The 18956-nt window shown below is 34.7% G+C and overlaps 1 protein-coding gene across 1 annotated transcript in view; it reads right to left on the reverse strand.

Annotated features, from left to right (window-relative positions):
- LOC141508958 (uncharacterized) overlaps positions 1-18956 on the reverse strand; it is a 71795-nt gene that overhangs the window by 40809 nt on the left and 12030 nt on the right. The window contains exon 6 of the mRNA XM_074218086.1: positions 15655-17841. Within this exon, the coding sequence (XP_074074187.1) occupies positions 15655-17841 (2187 nt within the window). The remainder of the gene's footprint in view (positions 1-15654; positions 17842-18956) is intronic.

Here is an 18956-nt window from a genome sequence, read left to right on the forward strand (position 1 = left end):
AATGTTTAACATAGTTATACATATATAATCCCTATCAGATTACTCACTGTGAAGGGAAGGGGGAGAGGGAAGAGAGGGAAGGAGAAAAATGTGAAATTCAAAAATCTTACCAAAAATGAATGTTGAAAACTATTTTTGTATGTAGTTTGAAAAATAAATAAATGTATATTAGTCTGAGAGATTTTATTTTCCTTATTCAATATGACATTTTTTAGAAATAAGAGTTTAATTAAGTTGATTTAATTCTAATACAATAAGATACAGGATATAATATGATGTGAAATTATATTTTGCAATATGATATAATATAATGCAATATGATATAACATGATAGCTGCTATATGTGTTATGAGATCACATGATATAAAAATATACTAGATAATTTAATGTGATATATATTACATAAGATATAATACAACATAATATTAACATACCATAACATAATTCAACAAAACAAAATATAATACTCAATATAATATAAATAATTTAGAGTATTTAATCTAGTCACAATTAAAGTTCTGAGATTTCATACTTATATCATGATCTTTTTGCTTTCAATATTATTTTCTTTTCAAAATTAGGATTGTGTTTTAGCTGTAATTAAATATAATACTTAGTACTTAGGTTTTTCGATTGTTTTTTGTTTAGACAAATTTAGGCAATCTTATTCCCAGCTTCCATCCCCTCCCTCTCATGCATTTTAACCTGTTTTTCACATTTTCCAAAAATTTTGAAGTTTTATTAATTAATTCACTTTTTCTAACATTTATCTAGCTTTCTAAATGTTTTCCACTTCTTTCTCTCATTAAGTATTTAATAAAAATTTCCTTTCCGTTTATTCCCTTTAATTCATTGTTTCTTTAATCATTTTTATATTTTTTCCTAAAAATGATTTCCTTCTTTTATTCTCTTCTCGCAATCTCTTTTTCTCTATTGAAAAATTTCATTTATTTATTTGTAGTTTTTATTCATTTTTAATCTAGGTCTTCTTCATGGAATTAAAATTAATAATGTTCAAGTTTTGATTTTCCTCTTTTAAAACATGGCTGTGTTATTTCCTTGTACATCTTGGCCACTTCTTCTATTTTGTTCTGTTGTGAACTATATGGATCAATGACTTTGGAATCAAAAGGATGGGTGTTCAAATCTGGTCTCGGATAACTGACACAGACTAGCTGTGGGACCCTGATTGCCTCAAATTCAGGACCATTTCCAGTCATCCTGATTCATATCTGGCTCCTGAACCCAGAAGACTCTGGAAGAGAAAGTGAGGCTGGTGACTTAGCCTATTACCTTCTCACTCAAATCCAATTCATGTGCGTGTCATGATATTACTTCTCTGATGTCATGATATTCTTTGAGAATGAAGGACAAACATTATGTTTTTGCTTGTTTGTTTTGATTGTCTTCAAAATAGTCTATGGATTCTTTTGGTTTTCAATATCTTCTGTTTTCTGATATATTGCACAGCATTCTTGGATTGTTTCTTGCATTGTTATTCAGTTTTTGGTTTGTCATATTATTTAGTGGAACCTACAATACAAAAGGTGCCATCTACACATTCTAATTTTGAAATAATGTTTTGATTGTATAGAGATCATGTTTCCTGTTAACATTATTGTTTTCTTCTTCCCAAATATTTTTCACTCTCTGTATTTGTATTTTTGATCTTTGATCTTTGGTGAAATGTCATTGGACATTCATATTTTTCCACACTTCCAAATATTTCTGTCTTTTAGAACAAAAATTATATTGTGTTGTTTCCTTCTTGAATGAGAAACATGCTGCTCTCCTGGGAATTCTGTCTCATGAGATATTAATTGAATTTTTCTTGCAATATTTATTTGGTGATGTTGAGCTCATTTAATTCATATGGAGACCATGTTCCCTTCTGTTTTCATATTTTTTCTGCTTATTTAATGGTTTATGTTCTAGGATTTTAACTGTTTTCTTTTTCCTGAAATCATTGGTTGGTTCAGGTTTTCTCATATTTTTCTATCACACAATTTCTGATGCTTTCCCATTTCTTTGTGGGTTTCCTCAAAGTTGACTCTGCCTCCCCTCAACAAAAACAAAATGGGGATTCATTTTTTCATTAGCTTTAGTGTCCACTCTAAGTTACTTTTGGAAGGGGAAGAACAAAACAGGACCTAGTTGTCCCGTTTCTTCAAGGCTATAGATGCAACTCTTAGATCCCTAAGACCTTGTATCATAAACTCACTTGTTGATGCCCTTCTCTTCTTGATTTGGCTGGATGAGCAGTGTTACCCCAAAGTAAGGAGATTGGTAATGTGCCACAAGGGAGCAGGGATGGTGGTCTTAGTTTGAAAGCAGAAAGGAGTACTAGGGGGTATGACTGGGTATATTCTTTGAATCAATGATACCACTAGTTGGCATTTTCCTTTAAAGAAAGATGAAAAGGACAGTTTATACAAAAATATAATAGCTCTCTTTGTTATTACAAAGGACTGAACACTAAGGTTGATTCACTACACTAGGGCAAAGGCTGAATAAATTTTGGTACATAAATGGAATGAAACAAATGGACCATGAAATAGGCAATTTCAGAGAATCATGGGAAGAGCTGAATGAACTGATGCAGGAGTGAGATCAAGGAACTGAGGACAACAACAACTTTGTAAATCAATAAGTTGAAAGATGTCACAAGTTTGGTTATTCTATTCTGTTTCTACTTTGGCCACAGGTTTTAGAGATCTGGACAGTTTGTTTTAAAAGGATATCTAGGCTTTTAATGGGTTTGTGGCTTTAAGCTATAATAGCTAAATTTTACATAGAACATCCTTTGTGCCAAGTACTGACCTCAACGTTTTACAAAGATCTCATCTGACCTTCCCAACAACCATGGGCAATAGGTCTTATTATTTATTATCCCCATTTTACAGATGAGGAAACTCAGGTGAGCAGAGCATATGTTACTTGTCCAGAGTCACACAGTTACCAAATGTCTGAGGTTAGATTTGATTTCATATCTTCCCGATTCCAGATCTCATGTTCTATCCACTATGGCCACAGTTAGAAAGACAGAGAGACAGGATGTTAAGCTCCATGGAGGAACTTAAAACAAATGTCAACTATTAGGTAAGACTCACTAGAAGGTTGGGGCTAATTGTGTGGTTCCTATATTACAACCATCTCATAAATACTATCAGATTTGATACTGAAACAAGAATTTTCAGGTTCCTTTTGACCATAGTGTGAATAAGGCAATACAGAATAGAGAAAGGGAAATTCTCTGAAGTTGCTTTATTTTAACCCATTCAAAATCACACACAACCTGTGTTGGATGAGTGTGTTCTTCAATTCCCTTAAGGCACACGTGCATTAACATACACACACACACATACATACACACACACACATTCTGTTCTGCTGAGTTACTTGACCCAGAGAGAGTAAGAAAGTTTTAAAATATTATTTAAAAATTTTTTCAGTTCCAAATTTTCACTTGCTGAAAGCAAGCAATAAAAGTTATACATATAAAATCATACAAAACATTTATATCTTAGCCATGTTGCAATTTTTTGAAAGGTAAGAAAAATAGCATAAGTAAAATTACTTTAGTCTACATCCAGAGTTCATCCATTCCTTTTCTGAAGGTGAATAATATTTTTTCAGTATAAGTTCTTTGGAAATGTGTTATCATTGAATTCATTAGTGTGGCTAAGTCTTTCAAAAATGATCATATTATATATGTTAAAATTGTATGGTGTTCTGCATTTCCATGTGGTCTGACTCTGTACTGCCTCTATTATGTGCCTTTTACCTCTGTATTTTGTTTCATTTGCCCCTCTGCACTGTCTTATCAAATTATGATTGAAGCTTTCCAGATTCACTAAGAGTAATTAAATCGTATCTATTTTTCTAAAGTCTTTCTAATATTGGTTATTTTATCATCTTTTACAACTGTAGAGGTGTGAGATAGAGAGTTCATTTAATTGCATTTATCTAATTATTAGTAATTTGGATATTTTCTCTTAAGTTAATTAACAAAAAATAGTTATATTAGTGAACATTTTCTGTTCTTCAAATCTGATCTTCCAGAAAAGGAAAAAAAATACCAAATTCCTGTGCTAAATACCTAATCAATAAAAATAAATCCCTCCCTCAATATTTCTCATCACCATTTAACAATCTAAGAATGTTTCTAATTAGTAATTATTTGTATTAGCAATTCCATTATTGGAAAATTATGGCAGAATTTATTTGCCCAAATTCATCAATATTGCTAATCAGTTTCATTGTTGCATGCTTGCAAGAACTTTGAATAATGATGCTCTCACAATAATGATGCTAGTCACCATGGGAGTGAAGCAGGGTTGTGTACTTGCTCCTAAGATTTTCAGCATGATGTTTTCAGTGATGTTGTTGGATGCATTCAATGAGTTAAAGAATAGTATCAGGATCAGTGACTGCACTGACAGCGAATTATTTAATTTGAAAAGGCTACAACATTAAACTAAAGTGGAGGGAGTTCCACAGATGACTGCAATGCAGAGATTAAGGCTGAGATGCAATAAAGTGTGGTTCAGTTCTCTGATGCTAGTGCAAATTTGAGCCCAACAATTAACAGGAAAAAATACAGGTTCTCCTCTAGCCAGCACTGTACCATCCATATGTGGAACCATTGGTTACAACAAATGGTTGTTACAACAAAATGCTGTAGTTAAGTTCATTACTTAGCAGTATAATTTCCAGATATAAGCATATAGATGCATAGCCAATGAAGCATATGTTTCTCAAGCTAGCTCAGTGTTTGGGAGATTCTGAATAAAAGTGTGGGAGAGAAGAGATATTAGATTGCCCACCACACTAAAGATATAAAGAGCTGTGCTGACTTCATTTTTACATGCCTGTTAAACCTAGACAGTATACCAGTGACATGCCTGGAAACTGAATTGTTTTCATTTGAATTGTCTTAGAAAGATTCCAAAGCTCACCTGGCAAGATAAGTCTTTTCTTCAGTGCAACTGCCAAGCATTTCAGACTCTACTGCAGAGAGTGCAACTCCAATGAACTGGCCATGTTTTGCCAATGCCAAAAGTAGGTTTATTTTAAAAAGTATTTTACAGAGAACTTACATAATGCAAGTGCTTATATGGAAGTCAGAAGACTAAACCCATGAACACTCTTAAAGTCTATCCAAAAAAATTCATAATTATGAGATATGAGCCTGTCTCAAAGAAAGCACTGTACTCGACATCTCCACTCCAAATGTTCCTATGGACTATTTGTTTCCAAACTGTGGTTGAGCCTTCAGAGTTTGTATTGGACCGATCAGACTTTACACAATGTATATTGACCCCAATATAGTAATGTCATTTTGGGCCTTTTAACAAAGGAAAAGACAACCAACCAACTGATATGGAACAAAATTTTATGCTTGTTTACAGTTTGTATTTCTTCCTTTAAAAATTGCTAGTTGATGCTTTTTGACATTATTGTAAAGTATCTATTTTTAGCTTTAAGTATTTTAATGTTCATTTTTAAACATTCTGATTTCCAAATTGTATGCCCTTCCTACCCCTTTATTGAGAAAATAAGCAATTTGGTATTGGTTATACATGTACATGTCATGTAATACATATTTCCATATTAGTCATATCATAAAGGAAAACAGACCAAGGAAAAAACAGTGGACATTCCCTCAATTTCCAGTTCTTCCCTCCACAAAATGAGTTGATACATACACACACACACACACACACACACACACACACACACACACCCTTTTCTTTTAAAAAAAAACTCTTTGGAATACAGACTTTGTAGAGATATTTCTGGGTCAGAGAGCAAGTAGTTTTATAGCCTATCAAGCATAGTTTCAAATTGTTCTCCAAAATGATTGAATTAATTCACAATTCCACCAACAATGCATTAGTGGAAATGGATCATTTTTATGAATTTGACTTAGTTTTCTATGTATTTGAGAAATGGGGCATTTATTAGAGAAACTTGCTGTAATCATTTCTACTTTCTTCTAACCTTGGTTACATTGGTTTTATTTGTGCAAACCCTTAATACTTTTACAGCTGGTAATGCTTTCTTTAATTTGTTCATACATTCTTCCATAATACATATATCTAACATTTAACCATTCCATAGTCCCCCAATTTTGCTTATGTTATCACAACTTGTTTCAATCACATGCCCATTTTGACCTTATGGTGTGAGATGTTGGTCTATACTGTTTTGGTCAAACTGCTTTCCAGTCTCCCTAGTGGTTTTTCTAAGTGAGTTCTTGTTTTCAAAGCTTTGGGGTTTATCACTTCACTATTATGTATTGTGTAGTGAATCAATTCCACTGATTCACCTTTCAATTTCTTAGCCAGCACCAGATTGTTTTGTTGCCATTTTGTAATAGTTTGATTTCTGGTATGGCTTAGTCACCTTCCTTTGATTTTTTTTCCATTTATTCCTGTGATGCTCTTGACCTTCTCTTCTAGATAAATCATTTTTTCCTAGCACAGTAACATAATTTCATAGTTTGATTGGTATGGCACTAAATCAATTTAGGTGTCATTTTTATTATACTGACTCAACTTACCCATGAACAATATTTTTCCTATTGTTTAGCTCTAACATAGTGTTAAGTGTTTTACATTTATGTTCACAGAGTTCCTGAGTTTGTCTTATCAGGTAGACTCCCATAGTTATATGGCCTAAAGCTAATTTAAATACATTTAATAATTTAAATAATTTCTTTTTGTAGGATTTTTTTCATAAATTATAGAAATGATTATTTATTTCATAGTTTGCAACTTTGCTGAAGTAGTTAATTATTTCAACTAATAGCTGATTCTCTAAGATTCTCCATGTATACCATCATATCATCTACAGGATGAGTTGTTTCCTCATTGCCTATTCTAATTCCTTCAAATTCTTTTTCTTTTATTGCCTCAGCAAGTATTTCTAGGACAATAGTGAATTATAGTAGTGACACTTGTTTGACCCCTTATCTTACTGGGAAGGTTTTTCTAATTTATTCCTATTATACATGCTTGTTAATGGTTTTAGATACTACTAATCATTTTATGGAAAGTTACATTTATTCCTTTGCTTTCTAATTTTTTAAAGAAATGAGTTTTAGGCAGCCACAGTACAGCTGGGCTGGGTGCCTGGATCAGAGGCAGAAGGGATGGTTTCCAGACCTCTTGGATCACTGGGGTAAGCTAGAAGGGGTGGTGAGAGAACTCTGCTGCACCAGAATGGAGTGCTGGCCTCACAGTAACCCTGTGGTGAGAACCTGCAGTGGGAATTAGCAGAGCCATCCAGTACTTCTAGAGCTCTCAGCCCAATGACAGTAAAGGAGTCGGGGAGATTGTAGAGGTCTCTCTGCTCTCCCTGGAGCAGGACTCTGCTATTTGCCCACACTCAGATCCAAGTTGCAGTTTGGGCTCCCATACCATCATAGTCAAGCAGAGACTCTCCTCACAGCTCCAGGGCAGAGGGGAGGGTCTGTGGTCATCCACATCCTACAGCACAGGCAAGAGAGCAGCCAGAGCCTCTCATAAGACCTTGGAGGAATTAAGGTCCCTATGGGTTGTCCCAAAACCCCACCAAAGCCTTGGAAGTGTGGTAAATCAGTCATAGGCTGAGGAAATGAGCAAACAATAGAAAAAGAATTTGACCATAGAAAATTACTTTGGTCCCATGGAGGACCAAAATACATACTCAGAAGATGACAAAGTTGAAGCTTCTGTATCCAAAATCTCCAAGAGAAATATAAAATGGGCTCAGGCTATGGCTGTGCTCTTAAAAGCCTTTGGAAAGCAATTAAGGGAGGTAGAGGAAAAATTGGGAGAAGAAATGAGAGCGATGCAGATAAATCATGAAAACCAAGTCAACAGCTTGGTGAAAGAAATACAAAAAAAAATACTGAAAAAAATAATATGTTAAAAACCAGTTTAGGCCAAATGGAAAAGGCAACACAAATGCAGGAATGGATGAGTTTGAGAGAAATCAGAAAGAAATAAAACTATACCAAAAAAATTATAAGAAAACATGAACTATCTCTCTGGAAAAACAACTGACCTCTAAAACAGATCCAGGACAGATAATTTAAAAATTATTGGGATATCTGAAAATCATGACCAGGAAAAGAGCCTAGACTTCATTTTTTCCAAGAAATAATACAGCAAAATTGCCCCGAGATCCTAGAAGCAGAGGGTAAAATAGAATTTGAGGGAATTCAACAATCACCTTCTGAAAGAGATCACAAAAGAAAAACTTCCAGGAATATTATGGCCAAACTCCAAAACTCCAAGTCAAACAGAAAATACTAAAAGCTGTCAGAAAGAAGCAATTCAACTACTGTGGCTCTATAGGCAGGATTGCACAGGATCTGGCAACATCTATATTAAGGGATCATAAGGCTTGGAATATGATATTCCAGAAGGCAAAAGAGCTTGGTTTACAACCAAGAATCAACTACCCAGCAAAACTGAACTTCCTCTTTCAGGGGAAAAGATGGACTTTCGATGAAATGGGACTTTCAAACTTTCCTATTGAAACAACAGCTGAACAGAAAGTTTGATCTCCAAGTACAGGACTCAGGTGAACTATAAGAGGGGGTGGGTGAGGACTAATTATGAGGAACTTAATGATGCTGAATTGTCTGTTTTCCTGCATGGGAAGTAGATACTGATAACTCATATGAACCTTCTCATTTATAAGAGCAATTAGGAGTATATATAGATAGGGCATAGGAAGGAGCTGAATATAATGGTATAGTATAGTAAAAAGATGGAGTCAATGGGTGATAAAGGAAAGTAATGGGAGGAAGAGAAAGGAGAGGAAGAAGGAGCTAAGATATTTCACACAAGGATCAATAAAAAGTTTTTACAATGGAATGGAATGGGGGAAGGCAAAGGGGAAATGACTGAGTCTTCATTCTAATCAGAAATGGCTCAGAGAGGAAATACACACATTCAATAGTATATAGAAATCTATCTTACCCTAGAAAAAAAATGAAAGGAAAGGAATGGGATAAGGGAATGGAGGGAGTAGGTGATAGAAGAGTGGGAAGATCATGGGAGAGGGTACCCAGATACAACACACTTCTGAACAGGGACAGGATGAAAGGAGAGAGAATGGAATAAATGAGAGTGAGGAGGAATACAGTGGAGGAAAATATAGCTAGTGATAGCAACTGTGGGAAAAATACTGAAGGAACTTCTCTGGTGGACTCATGATAAAGAAGGCAACTCATCCCAGAGACAGAGTCTGAACACAGACTGAATTACACTTTTTTTCTCTCTCACTATTCTTGAGGTTTCCCATCTTTCTGGGGAAGAGGGGTGTACTCTCACAACAAGATTATTATAATAACATAAAGAAAAATTTTTTTAAAAAAGTGTTTTCTATTTTGTCAAAAGCTATTGAGGTCATCAATTATGCTGATAGTTTTCCTAGTATCAAACCAGTTCTGCATTCTTGGTATAAAGCCCACATCATAATTTATAATCTGGGTTGCATATCACTGTAATTTTCTCATGTTTTATTTAAAATATTTGCATCAATATTCATTAGGGAAAGTGGTCTATAATTTTGCTTTTCTTGTTTTAGGGATCAGCACCATATTTGTGTCATTAAAAAAATCTGCTAGAATTTCTTTGCATATTTTTTCCTAATCTCTTTTATAATATTGGAAATATTTGTTCTTTAAATCTTTGGTAGTTCATCTGGTCCTGGGGATTTTTTTCTTTGGAAGCTCATCAATAACTTACTCAACTTTTTCTTGTAAGATAAGGTTATTTAAGTATTCTATTTCTTCTTCTGTTAATCTAATTTTTTTGAAAATATTCATACATTTCACTTGCTATTATACTTATTGGAAAATAATTGGGAAAATAGTTCCTTGTAAATGCTCTAATTGATTGGTGGTGAATTCATACTTTTTAATTTTTGATACTGGGTACTTTATTTTTTTAAAAAAAACTAAATTAACCAATGGTTTATCCATTTTATTGGAGGCAGTGGTGTTTTTAAATAAAGCCAGCCCCTCATTTAAGTATCATTTTCATACTTTTAACTTTGTTAATCTATCCATTAATTTTTAGGATGTTTAACTGGAGATTCTCAATTTTTCTTATTTTGTCACATGCCTAATTGATGCTCTTATTCTAATTTATTCATAAAAGCATTCCAAGATATGATTTTTTTCCAAAGAAATTCTTTAGCTGTGTCCCTTATATTTTGATGTTGTCTCATTGTTGTCATTCTCTCTGATAAAATGATATCTGATTTTGTTCCTTGACCCACTTGTTCTTTAGGATTAGTCCATTTCATTTCTAATTGATTTTTAATGTTTCCATAATCCTTTAGTGAAAGCAATTTTTATTGCATTAGGATCCAAGAAAAATGCATTTCATATTTCTACTTTTGTGCATTTGGTTGTGGTTTATAAGCTCTAATACATGATTAATTTTTTTATGTGCCACAGACAACTGAGAAAAAGATATCATACTTAATATTCCCATTCAACATTTTCTGGATGGTCATCATATATGACTTTACACCTCCAAAATATAAAATAGTACCTCCAAATAAATTCTAGAATGACCTAAGTAATGAAAAATGAGTGACACACTAACAGGACAACTTATAAGGTCTGGAGGAAAGGCCTGTATCAGTCAGGTAAACAGGAGTAAAGCAGGTAATATCTGGGCAAGTAAGCAGGAGGTCCTAAACCCCAGTGGGGGTCAGTGGGACGGGGGGCAGCTATGAGGTCTCAAGACTCCAGCATAACAGCAAGAGAGTAGTGAGATATTCTAGTGCAAGAAACTTGGGACAGTGACCCCTCCATCCCAGGAACAGAGCTCAATTTGAAACATCACAAAACAGATTTGGAAGGATGAGCTAAAACAAACAAAAAAACAACACATGTCCATAGAAAGTTACAGTGATGACAAGGAAGTTAAAGACCAAAACTTTGTCAGCCTTCAAATTTATAGCTGAAGAGACACAGACCTTCAGGACAGAGGCTAATACTCAGATCTAAACTTTCATTAAAAGACTGAGAAATCACTTTTTGGTCAGAAAAATAAGATTTGTAAACTTAACTTTCATCATAGAATATCACATTCCAAGACCTCTCATCCTTTAATACAAGATTTAGCAGCTTCTACATTAAATGATCAGAGGCCTAGAAATAGGATATGCCAGAAGGCACAGGAGCTAGAATTACAGCCAAGAGTCACCTATCTGGAGAAACTGATCATAATACTTCAGAGGAAGAAAAAATGGAGGACTTTCAAGTAATTCTGATAAAAAAAAAACCGAGCTGAAGAGAAAAATATGATTTTCAACAAGATTCAAGAAAAATAAAAAAAAAACGCTTGAGAGTCCTCTACCACATTAAATATCCCCCCCCCCCAATTATACAAAATTGTTGGGTAGAGGATTCATTGTTATAATTATAGTTCCTTTGCTCACCAAAATATCATTTTCCAAACCTAATCCTTTAATGTAGAACCCTTTAAATCTTGTAATCCTGAATGTGGCTCTACCATGTCAGAATTGTTTTTCTGGCTACTTGTAATATTTTCTCCTTGACTTGGAGTTTGGGGATTTAGCTATAGCATCCTGCAAGTTTTCATTTTTGATCACTATAAAGATGATTGGGGGATTCTTTCAATTAGAATAACAGGGCAATTTCCCCTAATTTCTTGAAAGATGATGTCTAGGCTCTTTTGGGGGGGGATGGAGGAGGAATCATGGCTTTCAGATAGTCTAATAATTCTTAAATTTTTCTCTACTCAATCTATTATCTAGGTCAGTTGTTTTTCTACTGAGATATTTCTTAATTCTTTTCATTTTTTTCTTGTTTCTAGATGTCTCCAGAAAACATTAGATTCTTGTTTGTGTGGAAAATTCCTGGTGAAGTCCTCTCAGAGATAAAGAAGTGTTTATGTCAAGAAAAATCTTACATTATAAGGGACCCAAGACATCTTGCTTTTGCAATAAGACTGTTCTGCTAACTGGGGCACAACATCATGACCAAGAAAACTTTGTTTTTTACTATTTCTGTTCCTAGTCAAGATTAAATTATACATGGTCACTAGGATCCAGTCACCCCACCATCTATGAGACATATTCTGAAAATATTAATTTCTTTCTTTGCATCTGATGCTAGGATAGATTTCCGAGAATATGGAAATTCCAAAATTCAGCTAATGGGCTGGAGGAGAGATTAGGGAGAAGGGGGGGGGAACTGTAGTTAGAAATTATATAAACCAAATTTGTTGTGCTTTTGATGCAGCTCTGACTTGAGTGTGCCCTCTATCGAGAGAATAAAAACTTTCTTTTGCTCAGACCCAGTCTCTGAAATTTTTCTTTAGTGTATTTTCATCACACACATTGTCCAATTCTAAATTATAAGGAATTATTTTCTTCAGGGCACTTATCTACTTTGCCAATTCTTTTTAAGGTGTTCTCGGTGGATTTTTTTAATGCCTCTTTTGCCATTTGACAATTCTATTTTTTAAGGCATTATTTTTTGTGAGGCTTCTTCATTGAGCTGTTTGCTCTTTATCAACTAACATTTCTGAGACTTTGAATATAGCTGTTTTGACTTTGTCATCTTGAGTAATTTTCTTTTCCCTGTCATATTAACTTTCTATGAAGTTCTTTGTTGCCTGCAAATTTCCCATCTTTTTTCTTTCTCACTTAATTTTCCCCAAATATATGTAAAGATAGTTTTCCACATTTATTTTAATGATTTTGAATTCCACATCTTTCTTCTTCCCTTACCTGAGATAGCAAGCAATCTGACATGGATTCCAGTTGATTTCTTGACTTTTTCTTTATGTGAAAGTTAAGCTGTTTCCAGGGTAAAGGAACACTATCCTAAGCTTGATGTTTCTCATGCTGCTGTTGTCAGTTAGTTTTGAAGGTCTGGAAGCTTTCAGTTCTTCTAAATTGGTACAATCTAAGGAGCATGGTTACTGCTCTTTGGAAGTGAGCTCTGGGCTGAGTGACCATAAGTCCTCTTCTCTGCCCTGCAATTGTGACTAGAGACCCACACCTGGTAGTGCTCCTCCTTCCCCTGGGACTGACACCCAGACAGGGTTCTAGACTACATATGGGCAAGACAAGAGTCCAAATCCAATGACAACAAATAAGTCCCTGTAATCTCCTTTTGATCAGATGTCTGATCCCTTTCCCATCTGTAGGTTGAGAGTTCTAAAATCTATCACCGATTCAAGTTGCTCCCAAGGTTTACTGTTGACTGGAAATTTTTTCAACATGTCCTTTTATTGGTTTTAAAACTCCAAAATGTTATGTTATTTTTTGAGGCATTATTTTGACATTGTTTGGAAGTGAACTGTGAAGACCTCAGGAGACTCCTTTGGCTTGATACCTTCATAAACAATCTCTATTTATCTGTAAATAACCACATTCTATTCTTGATATATGTTGGATAGGAAGTCATTAGAACTTTCAATAAGTTTTTCACAATTACTCCATTTTAGATTCATTGGGTTTTGTTTTTTACCATGATGAAAATTATGCCTTTTCTCCTTTGATCCTTTTTGGATGAACTCATTTCCTGTAACCCATGTCTTCTTCATGGTTCTTCCAACATACTGGAGGGGACCTTTTATATCTAAATCATGAATACTTCAGAACTAAGCTTGGCATGGAGGGATATTGGTCTGTATCTAATTTCTGGCATACAACTTTCCAATTTTCCAGCATTTTGTAATGATTAGGAAGCCCTGGCCTTATAGTTGGGGGTCCATAGATTTACTTAACTCATGCATACGACACTCCCTTGTATATTATACACCTGATCTACTCAATTTCTCAAGCTTTTTGGTTTATTACTCTGTCAGTAATACAAAGCTAGAGAGCATCTGAGACAGGTTTTAAACCAACACCCCAATACAAAACCCTATGCCCTCTCTACACTGGTCTGAATAACCAGTTGAATGAAAAATGACAAAACTGTCTATATTTTGGCCTAACTCTACTAGATTTATATGTAGCCCATGAAATCACAAGAACTAATACTTCCATTGTGATTTAGTATTCACAAAGCTCTTTAACAAATAGTCTCATTTATTATGCATATCATATGTAGGATGCAGTTACTATTTTAAGTTTCATTCTAAAAATGGGAATCATCAAACAAGACTACATCAAATGACTTGCCTTGGGGTGCATGGTTAATGAGTGTTAGACACTTAATTTGAACTCAATTCTTGTGGTGGTAGGCACACAGCACACTATCAACTATGACACTTAGCTACCTAGAGAAATAATTATAGAAATAATCAAGTGATAGTAAAATGTTTATACCAGGACATCGAGTGTCACCAAAGAATAGGAAACAAAGTGAAGGGTGGCTAGGTTGCACAGTGGATAGAGTACCAGCCCTGGACTTAGGAGTACCTGAGTTCAAGTCTGGCCTCAGACACTTATTACCTAGCTGTGTGGCCTTGGGCAAGCCACTTAATAACGCTGTTGCCTTGCAAAAACCTAAAAACAAAAACAAAACCCAAAAGTGAGCATTAATCAATTAGGAGATGGCTAAAGAAATTATTCTGTATGAATGTTGTGGAGTATTATGGAGGAGTAATGACAAACAGAATTTCAAAGAACAATTCATTCTATTTGGAGTGATTTATGAAGAGTATGAAATTTTAGATGTGTAACAGACTACAGAACTGGAAGAGGTCTTCCTCATTACCTAGATTTTTGTTTTATCTCCAGGATTTCTTGAATAATGAAGTATGGCCTTGACATTAATTAAAGAAAATGATTTTATAAGCCTCACTCCTCATGTGAATATTCTGATTTCTAGTGGATCTCCCTCTTCCAAAGAAAATCATGTCTCTGTTGAACAATTTCTTTCCACTATGAATCCTCTATTGCAAAGAGATGATCCCTGGTGGAAGGCTTCTCCCACTGAGTTCATGTAGGGCATTTTCCCAAAATAAATTTTCTAATGTTGAAAAAGCTCTGAACTCCATTTGAATGCCTTTCCTCATTTCTAACTAATAAGAATTCTCTGGTAAGAAATAATGGATGACTTTCATTTGAAAGCCTTAACACATTGATGACATTCATACGGTTTCTTTCTATGATGAAGAGGAAGACTGGAATCACTGGAAATACTTTTTACATTCCTAAGATTTTTCAACAATATAGATTTCATTGATGTTGAATAAAGAAAGATCCTCTCTCTGAAAATCTATCCACATTGATTACAGAAATGTGGGAACTATATGAACCAAAGAGACAACTTCTTCTAACTCTGACTCTTTTCTGAGGCTTACATTTCATTTTCCTGCAAATTTCACCTACCTGCTAATCTCAGGAATTGCGTGACATCCAGTTTCACATCCAGAAAAACTTACCTGTTTGCTCTTCCCTCTCCCAGTTCACAAAACTTGGGTTGACCCTACCCTCCTAACTTGGAAAGTCCCTAAACTTTCTTCCAATAAGAAATTATATTAACCTAATCTTTTTTTTTCCTATTATTTCTGTTAATACAAAAAAATCTCTCTCCCTCTATTTGAGATCCAGAGTCAAGTTGAAGTTGCTTGGTTCTGATTTGTTCTGCAATTGATATGCATTGCTTAATAAATCAATGTGCTCAGAAGTTCAAACCATTGTTTCCTTAGTTATTTGACATTTCTTCTGACACAATAGTATGGATTCTTAAATGTTTGGAAAGATGGGAGTTCTGTGTGAAAGCTTTACCACAATGACGACATTCATAAAGTTTCTCTCCAGTGTGAATTCTCTGATGTTTCAAAAGATTGGCATTCTGAGTGAAAGCTTTTCCACACTGATGACATTCATAAGGTTTCTCTCCAGTATGGATTCTCTGATGATTAGAAAGATGGTAATTCTGTGTGAAAGTCTTTCCACATTGATTACATTCATAAGGTTTCTCTCCAGTATGGATTCTCTGGTGCGCAATAAGGGAAGACTGTTCACCAAAAGCTTTACCACATTTATGACACTCATGAGGTTTCTCTGATGTGTGGTTTTTCTGATGCACAGCAAGACTGGAACTGCGACAGAAAGCCTTTCCACACTGATTACATTCATAAGGTTTCTCTCCAGTGTGGATTCTCTGGTGTACAACAAGATTGTACTTCTGTCTGAAAGCTTTTCCACACTGATGACATTCATAAGGTTTCTCTCCAGTATGGATACTCTGATGTTTATAAAGATGGGAATTCTGTGTGAAAGTTTTTCCACACTGATTACATTCATAAGGTTTCTCTCCAGTGTGGATTCTGTAATGTGCAATAAGGGAAGAGTGCTCACCAAAAGCTTTACCACATTGATGACATTCATGAGGTTTCTCCCCAGTGTGATATTTCTGATGGACAGCAAGACTGGAACTACATCGAAAGGTCTTTCCACATTGATTACATGTATAAGGTTTCTCTCCACTGTGGATTCTCAGATGTATAGGAAGACTGCACCTGTTTGTGAAAGTCTTTCCACACTCATTACATTTATAAGGTTTTTCTCCAGTATGAATTCTCTGATGTACAGCAAGACTGGAGTTCTCTTTGAAAGTCTTTGCACAATGATTACATTCATAAGGTTTCTCTCCAGTGTGGATTCTCTGGTGTACAATAAGATTAGAGTTCTGTCTGAAAGCCTTTCCACATTGATTACATTGATAAGGTTTCTCTCCAGTGTGGATTCTTTGGTGAACAACAAAACTGGAGTTCTGTCTGAAAGCCTTTCCGCACTGATGACATTCATATGGTTTCTCTCCAGTATGGATTCTCTGATGTTTAGAAAGATGAGAATTCCGTGTGAAAGTCTTTCCACAATCATTACATTCATAAGGTTTCTCTCCGGTGTGGATTCTGTGATGTGCAATAAGGGAAGAGTGTTCACCAAAAGCTTTACCACATTCATGACACTCATGAGGTTTCTCTCCAGTGTGTATTCTCTGATGTACAGCAAGTTTGGAGTTCTCTTTGAAAGCCTTTCCACATTGATTACATTCATAAGGTTTCTCTCCAGTATGGATTCTCTGATGCAGAGCAAGTTTTGAGTTCTCTATGAAAGCCTTTCCACACTGATTACATTTATAAGGTTTCTCTCCAGTATGAATTCTCTGATGTACAGCAAGTTTGGAATTCTCTTTGAAAGCCTTTCCACACTGATTACATTTATAGGGTTTCTCTCCAGTATGGATTCTTTGATGTACAGAAAGATTGGAGTTCCAGGTGAAGGCCTTTCCACATTGATTACATTCATAAGGTTTCTCTCCAGTGTGTATTTTCTGATGCTGAGCCAGTTTGGCATTCTGTGTAAATGCCTTTCCACACTGATTGCATTCATAAGGTTTTCCTGCAGTGTGAATTTTATGATGGTCAATGAGCTTTGAGTTCTGGCCAAAGGCCTTCCCACAATCATTACAAAAATAAAGCATTTTTTCAGTATTACATTTCTGTGGTCTCTTGAAGTCTGAATTCAAATTGTTGGATACTTCCCCTTTACTTTCTTGATATGTTTGCACTTCAGGAGGCTTCTCATAAGACTGAATAAGCCCAACTTTTCCAGTAAAGCATTCCCTCTTTTTAGCAGACTGAAAACAGTCGTTTTCTGAGGTCATTGTCTTAAAATGAATTGGGACCAAGTCTTGTCTGAAATTTTTCCCATCTTTATCAAATTTATAGTAACTATTTTGATTTTTTTGTATCTTGATATCTGAGTTGCATATTTCTCTCAAACTGAAGTCACAGGAACCACCACTCATAAATCTTTGCTGGTGAGACTCTTTCCAAGAAATCCTAAACTTTGTAGGTGTCTTAGTCACTTCAAACCTGGGCTCTGCACCTGAAGGAAACAAACAAAAAAAACCAAACAAAAAACCAGCTACACAGGCATGCACATTCATGAAAAAAAATCCTCTTCTGTTTGATTGAATGAAAAGAAATGGACATATAACGTATCTCCCCAATCAAAAAGAAGAGTTTTTGAAACTTAATAGGCAGAATAAATCAATTAGAAAGGCACTGGCTCACATATGGAGAATGATTACACTTACAAGGAATTTCACAAATAACATTATATGCTCACAGCAAAACTGTGACACAGGTAGGGCAAGATTCTCATTATACTTTACATCTAAAATCATGAGCTTAGAGTGGTCAAGTCACATAATCATAATTTGTGAAGGTGAGATTAGAACTCAAAAGCTGGGATTGAATATGCTCTTTCCTAAGTACCATATCACCTTTTTCTATTTTACCTCCAAACCTTCATTCAAATTTTTTGCTGATTATTCTTTTTTTTGTTATGCTTAGCTAAATTTTCAGTTTTTCTGTGTTGACCAATTTTGATGCAATATCACTTGGTTATCCTTCCTGTGCTGATCTGAGAAATAGGTATACCCCTATCGCCTGCCATGTATTAGTTTTTACTTTTTCACATTCAACTTTTTAAAAATTCTATTCATGTCCATAGAATATTGTGCCATTTGCAGCAAACATACTAAAAATTAGTATTATCTCATTATCTATCATAGCTTTGGGTACAATGTAGTTCACTGCATTATATATTTTTTCTTTTGGCTATATAAGATCACAACATAGCTGCCAACTCTTTTTAAAATTTTGATATTTAACAATGGATCAGATTTTATTATGGCTCATAATTTTAAAAGATAATTTATATTCATTTAAAAATTTTTATCTTTGAACACCTGTGCTCCCAAAATGAAAAAGAAAAATCTGAGTCCTTATAACAGACACAATAAAAAGGAAATTCACAAACTTCCCACATTCAAATATATTTTAACTCATTGTATCTTCAGACCACCCTTACTGTCCTTCAGGAGGTGGACAGCATGATTCATTATTAGTCATCCAGCAGCACTTCCCATTTAGTGGTTCAAGAACATATTATGGGTTTATGACTAGGAATTAAAGTTACAATTCTCTTTTTTTAAG

Source organism: Macrotis lagotis, chromosome 1 (genome assembly GCF_037893015.1).
Source record: "Macrotis lagotis isolate mMagLag1 chromosome 1, bilby.v1.9.chrom.fasta, whole genome shotgun sequence".
Lineage (NCBI taxonomy): Eukaryota > Metazoa > Chordata > Mammalia > Peramelemorphia > Peramelidae > Macrotis > Macrotis lagotis.